Below are 6,726 nucleotides of genomic sequence, written 5' to 3'. Positions count from 1 at the left end.
CTCCCCCGGTATCATCACCTCCCCCGGTATCATCACCTCCCCGGGTATCGTCACCTCCCCCGGTATCGTCACCTCCCCGGGTATCATCACCTCCCCGGTATCATCACCTCCCCCGGTATCATCACCTCCCCCGGTATCGTCACCTCCCCGGGTATCATCACCTCCCGCAGTATCGTCACCACCCCCGGTATCGTCACCTCCCCGGGTATCGTCACCTCCCCCTGTATCGTCACCTCCCCCTGTATCGTCACCTCCCCGGGTATCATCACCTCCCCGGTATCATCACCTCCCCGGGTATCGTCACCTCCCCGGGTATCATCACCTCCCCCGGTATCGCCACCTCCCTGGGTATCGTCACCTCCCCCGGTATCGTCACCTCCCCGGGTATCATCACCTCCCGCAGTATCGTCACCACCCCCGGTATCGTCACCTCCCCGGGTATCATCACCTCCCCCAGTATCGTCACCTCCCCCGGTATCGTCACCTCCCCCGGTATCATCACCTCCCCCGGGTATCATCACCTCCCCGGTATCATCACCTCCCCCGGTATCATCACCTCCCCCTGTATCGTCACCTCCCCCGGTATCGTCACCTCCCCCGGTATCGTCACCTCCCCCGGTATCGTCACCTCCCCGGTATCATCACCTCCCCCTGTATCATCACCTCCCCCGGTATCGTCACCTCCCCCGGTATCGTCACCTCCCCCGGTATCGTCACCTCCCCCGGGTATCATCACCTCCCCGGTATCATCACCTCCCCCGGTATCATCACCTCCCCCGGTATCATCACCTCCCCCGGTATCGTCACCTCCCCGGTATCGTGACAGCTACAAAGAGATCACTCTTGAAACATTTATTGAGTGAAAAAGTCCATTATTTAAACATTTCAATATGGGAACAATAAGCAACTAAGGTTAAGGGCTGGATTACTAATGAAAGACTAAGCAGGGAATTCAATTCTCAGCTGTATTTTTTTTCTTTTAACATCGCGGTAAATAATTTTAAAGTGGTTTTCGCTTATTCTGGAGCACGTTAACTTTACCCCTTACTCAAATCTATTTAAAACACAGCATTTTTGTAACAAAAACGGGACCATCGCGGACAAGTAGATGATCCATTGAAAGTATAGGGAGGGAGAAGCATTAAAGGTTATTCAATTCTTTTTTAACGCGGCGCGGTAACCTGTCAAATCGCCAATTCTATCTCACACCTCTCATGACTGTGCAAACAAATAAAAACATAAGAAAACTATTGATATTATGTAATAATGTAATAGAAGAAAAATTATGTTTCTCAGTAATACATAACATGGAAAAGGTGATTTTTTTTTTACAAAAATCATGTAAAAAAAACAATAATCACTAATTAATATATGTATGTACTAATTAGTTTTGTCATGGTATAGATAATTGTATAGTAAAAAAAAAAACAGTACTACATGTAGATATTATAAAATAGAAGGTTGTGTAATGCAATACAAATGTATTCCAATGCATTTTTTTACCATAGATGACTGCATTAAACCCTCCCCTTCACTCAGCAGGGAGGGGGGGGGGGCATTACCTGTATTTAAATTGAATAGCACAATTTTTTTACGCTGAGGTACCTAAAAATGGTCGCGCCCACGGGTTTAATCTCGCACGGGTAATTTTGATTTTTAACATTGCAAAAAATAAATAAAACACTGCTGTCATGTTACGAGCCGCGGCGACCACGGGCACCGCCGTGACTCACTTCCTGCTCCCTCTGGCGTCCCGGCCGTCGCTATGACGAACGGGACGTCACTTCCTGTTTCACGGCCCCGACCGCTGAAATCGCCACTTTCGCGGGCTAATTAGGTCTCTTTAATGTAATTTAACCTGCCTGTTTGTTGTTGCAGGGATATGCCCTGATTGGTTGGCTCCAGTGTAAAAGGCAGGGAGGGTCTAGCCTGCCGGTTATAGCGTCCTGTTTCTAGTACTGCTGCCTGCTCCAGCTATTGTTATGTTTAAACCTTTGGATTGATTACCTGTGTATGACCTTGCCTGTCCCCGGATTCTGAACCATTGCCTGTGACCTTGACCTATTGCCTGTACCCGGAGTCTGAAACATTGCCTGTGACCCTGACCCTGCTGGTACCTGACATCTCCGGTGCTCCGTCCAGTCTGCAGATCGCTGGCCTACCTGTTCCGTGTGTTACCTCCTGTACCTGTGCGCAGCCGTGTGAGTATAAACTTATACTACTTTGAGTTTAAGACCTGGGGGCATCTGAGTACCTGTGAGCATAACCAGTCTCTCAGGGAAAGGCGGCTGCTAAAGGTGAAGCCCTCAGCTACCTGTTCTATAAGTTTATGCCGCACTGGTTGTCATAACATGTCAATTGAATTCCCCCTAAGTGATAATGGCAGAGGGTAGGTGGACAACAGGAGATGACACAATATAGAAAGCTGTTCGCAGACCATTATAGAGAATAGTAAAATTATAGATCATATATTGCCAACCAACATCCCCCCAACACACTCACTGTCCCCTCCATACTTTATACAGGATATCCCCCTTACCAGATGTTCCCTTCTTTCCTTTTCACCTTTTTCCTTTAGTTTAAATAATCTAAAGAAAAACAAGAAGTCAGCTTGGTTGGTAATTATAGACTTTATTACCCGATTTGTGCACTGACCACATAGTTACATGTCATGTCCATATATGCACTGTCATAGTGCACGGTCTTCATCCAGCTAAGCGTGATTGTCCTACAACTCTAATTCCTGCCTTCTGTTTTAAGACCACACACTTAGTTAAAGTCAACTTTTAGATTTTCCTCCAAAAATACTACTCATGCCTGCCTCATCTATGGCCTAAATCATCAGTTAAGGGACATCAGGGCTATAATTACTACGTGTCACATTTGTGTGTTTGAAAGTTTTTATTACATATTGAACAAACATTATATATATATATATATATATATATATATATATATATATATATATTGTGAGAAAGTGCAGCATTCACAGGAATCAGACACAGGAATGCTGAACCATTTAGCTGTTTATTAGCAGTTGTCAGGATGGTATAACAGCTCCAATGCTGGTACAGCATCATATCCAGTATCAGTACACGAAAATCCCCACCACCTACATCTGGCTAGACATTACTTCCCTGTCTGCTCGCCGGCCACTTACTGGCATCAGTGGTCCCACCCACACAGACAGTGTCTTTATCCTCCACCCCAAGCACTACAACAAATCATGGCAAACCAATCACACCCATGTGGAACACCTGTGTGTGTGTGCTAAGAGAGGAACCTAGGGAAAACTTAACCCTGTCTGCAGCCTGCTTCTGCAGACTGTGTTCCTACATGTTCCCTTACAGGGAACTGTGGCAAATATCCCTCTTTGCCACAATATATACACACACACTGGAGGGTGTGAGAAAAGCACATTTAAAAATATAAGCCTGACCTCCATCACCTCTAAACATGCCTAAAAGTCAAATCCTTTTGTAGGAAAGATACAGGCCCTGTAGACACCTTCTACAGTGGGAAGGTCCCAGTGAATATATAGACTCCACAACGTTGGAACCTCATTTAAACACCTCACACTGCAAAACAAAATCTCTTTTTCACATCCTGGCACAATACAAAGTACATGAGCGCACCTACACTACATTCAGCAACAAAAGTATTGAAGAACTGAGATATTGTATGTTACTTATAATGTATGTATACTTTGGACATTTGTAGAAAAATACCTTTGATATGGTACTTAGACTTAAATGTCACTTATGTACTTAGACAACAGAATGTTTTGTTACACCCATTTTGATTAGTTGATTGATAAAACCGTATGAAAGTATATATATTTACTGTCCATTTGTTAAATTTTAATTATTAATATCAATTGTTTTTCCAATATTTGAAGTATTGCAGCAGCATTGTTTCATATCATCTATTTATTTATATACCGCCACTAATTCCACAGCGCTCTACAGAGAACACATTCACATCAGTCCCTGCCCCATGCTTTTCTCTTGTGTGAATTTTCTGATGTTTAACAAGACGTGATCTCTGTGTAAAACATTTCTCACAGTCGGAGCATGGAAATGGTTTCACACCTGTGTGGATTCTTTGATGTCCATAAAGATAAGATTTCCTTGTAAAACATTTCCCACACTCAGAACATGGAAATGGTTTCACACCTGTGTGGATTCTTTGATGTCCATCAAGATATGATTTCTTTGTAAAACATTTCCCACACTCAGAACATGTAAACGGTTTCTCACCTGTGTGAGTTCTCTGATGTGCAACAAGAACTGATTTCTGTGTAAAACATTTCCCACACTCAGAACATAAAAATGGTTTCACACCTGTGTGAGTTCTCTGATGTAAAATAAGTCTTGATTTCTTTGTAAAGCATTTCCCACACTCAGAACATGGAAATGGTTTCACACCTGTGTGAGTTCTCTGATGTAGAATAAGATTTGATTTATTTGTAAAACATTTCCCACACTCAGAACATGGAAATGGTTTCACACCTGTGTGAGTGCTCTGATGATCAAGAAGCTTTGATTTATTTGTAAAACATTTCTCACACTCAGAACATGGAAATGGTTTCACACCTGTGTGAGTTCTCTGATGTAGAATAAGATTTGATTTATTTGTAAAACATTTCCCACACTCAGAACATGGATATGGTTTCACACCTGTGTGAGTTGTCTGATGTTCAAGAAGATTTGATTTCTGTGTAAAATATTTCCCACACTCAGAACATGGAAATGGTTTCACACCTGTGTGAGTTGTCTGATGTTCAAGAAGACTTGATTTCCGTATAAAACATTTCCCACACTCAAAACATGGAAATGGTCTCACACCTGTGTGGATTCTTTGATGTGCAACAAGACTTGATTTCTGTGTAAAACATTTCTCACATTCAGAACATGGAAATGCTTTCACACCTGTGTGAGTTCTCTGATGCAGAGTAAGTTTTGATTTTTGTGCAAAATATTTCCCACACTCAGAACATGGAAATGCTTTCACACCTGTGTGAATTCTCTGATGATCAAGAAGACGTGATTTATATGTAAAACATTTATCACACTCAGAACATGGAAATGGTTCCACAGCTGTGTGAGTTGTCTGATGTTCAAGAAGCTTTGATTTCCGTGTAAAACATTTCCCACACTCAGAACATGAAAATGGTCTCACACCTGTGTGAGTTCTCTGGTGTTTAAGAAGATTTGATTTCTGTGTAAAACATTTCTCACACTCAGAACATGGAAATGGTTTCACACCTGTGTGAGTTGTCTGATGGTCAAGAAGCTTTGATTTCTTTGTAAAACATTTCCCACACTCAGAACATCGAAATGGTTTCACACCTGTGTGAGTTGCCTGATGTTCAAGAAGATTTGATTTCCGTGTAAAACATTTCCCACACTCAGGACATGGAAATGGTTTCACACCTGTGTGAGTTCTCTGATGCAGAATAAGTTTTGATTTATATGTAAAACATTTTCCACACTCAGAACATGGAAATGGTTTCTCACCTGTGTGAGTTGTCTGATGGTCAAGAAGACTTGATTTCCGTGTAAAACATTTCCCACACTCAGGACATGGAAATGGTCTCACACCTGTGTGAGTTCTCTGATGAGCATCAAGAGTTGATTTCTGTGCAAAACATTTCCCACACTCAGAACATGGAAATGGTTTTACACCTGTGTGAGTTCTCTGATGTTCAAGAAGCTTTGATTTCCGTGTAAAACATTTCCCACACTCAGAACATGGAAATGGTTTCATACTTGAGTGAGGTCTCGGATGTTGTTGAAGAGATGATTTAACCATAAAGTATTTCTCACCCTCAGAACATAGAAATATAGTATCTGTTTGAGCTGTACTATGTGTAACAATATCTGTGCTATCAGGAGAATATTCCTCATGATTAGAGGGATCAGATGATTTATCTGCTCTGTGAAGTATTGGATGTATACTTAGGGTAATTGGGTTCTCTCCTGAAGAATCTTGTGTGATGTTATCTTCTATCTCACAAGCTGTAGATAAAATAAATTTTCCCTCTGAGATATTCCTGTGTTTGCATCCATCTGCTGGAAATAGAATAAATATATGGAAACAGATGTTATTTTACACTGATTAAAAGTTTTATAATGCCCAACATTTTCATGAGTGAGTTAAAATGTCCATCTGTTTAATTTCAATTTAAAAACCACAAATAATTATTTGCGATTAAAAACTGCATTACCAGTCTTACCGTACTTGTTGTCGAAAATAAAGAGATTAAAAAAAAATGCATTACCGAGCACATTGCACAGACCCAGCCACAGTGACAGGCAGATTGTATCCAGATTGGACAACTTCAGCCAAAATGCAGACTTTACACAATGCCTAGCCAGCATCCTAGGACAGGAAGCCTCATTAGCCAGTGACATTGTCCAGCTAGACTCTGCCCTCACACACACATACACTGGAGCCTCAAAAGTAGGGTAGACTTGGGTTAAATTAGCAGCGAGTCCTCGATATGTGTTTACACTAGACTTAGGTCTCACACCATTACAAAGAGCAGAGAACATGAGGACACAGTAGGATAATGGAGCAGGACACAGATGGGTAACAGCACAAAGTAAAGTACAAGGGCAGAGCAGGGTAAAGAGTCAGATCAGCAGATGAAGAGCATCCAAGCAAATAGATTGGAGGGGTCCTACTGTGCAATGACGGGTGTGTGTTTATAGTTCCATGTGT

The 6,726-nt window shown here is 42.0% G+C and overlaps 1 protein-coding gene across 5 annotated transcripts in view; it reads right to left on the bottom strand.

The window, feature by feature from the left end:
• Positions 1-3,798: 3,798 nt before the first annotated feature.
• LOC142108564 (uncharacterized) overlaps positions 3,799-6,726 on the bottom strand; it is a 625,828-nt gene continuing 622,900 nt past the window's right edge. For all 5 annotated transcript variants that reach the window (XM_075192322.1, XM_075192325.1, XM_075192323.1 and 2 more), the window contains one exon: positions 3,799-6,074. In XM_075192322.1, coding sequence (XP_075048423.1) covers positions 3,934-6,074 — 2,141 coding nt within the window. In that variant the 3' untranslated portion in view covers positions 3,799-3,933. The remainder of the gene's footprint in view (positions 6,075-6,726) is intronic.

The sequence above is a fragment of the Mixophyes fleayi genome, chromosome 12, assembly GCF_038048845.1.
Source record: "Mixophyes fleayi isolate aMixFle1 chromosome 12, aMixFle1.hap1, whole genome shotgun sequence".
Taxonomy (NCBI): Eukaryota; Metazoa; Chordata; class Amphibia; order Anura; family Limnodynastidae; genus Mixophyes; species Mixophyes fleayi.
Note: the sequence above shows the minus strand (reverse complement) of the source record. Positions and strands in the feature narration are given on the sequence as shown.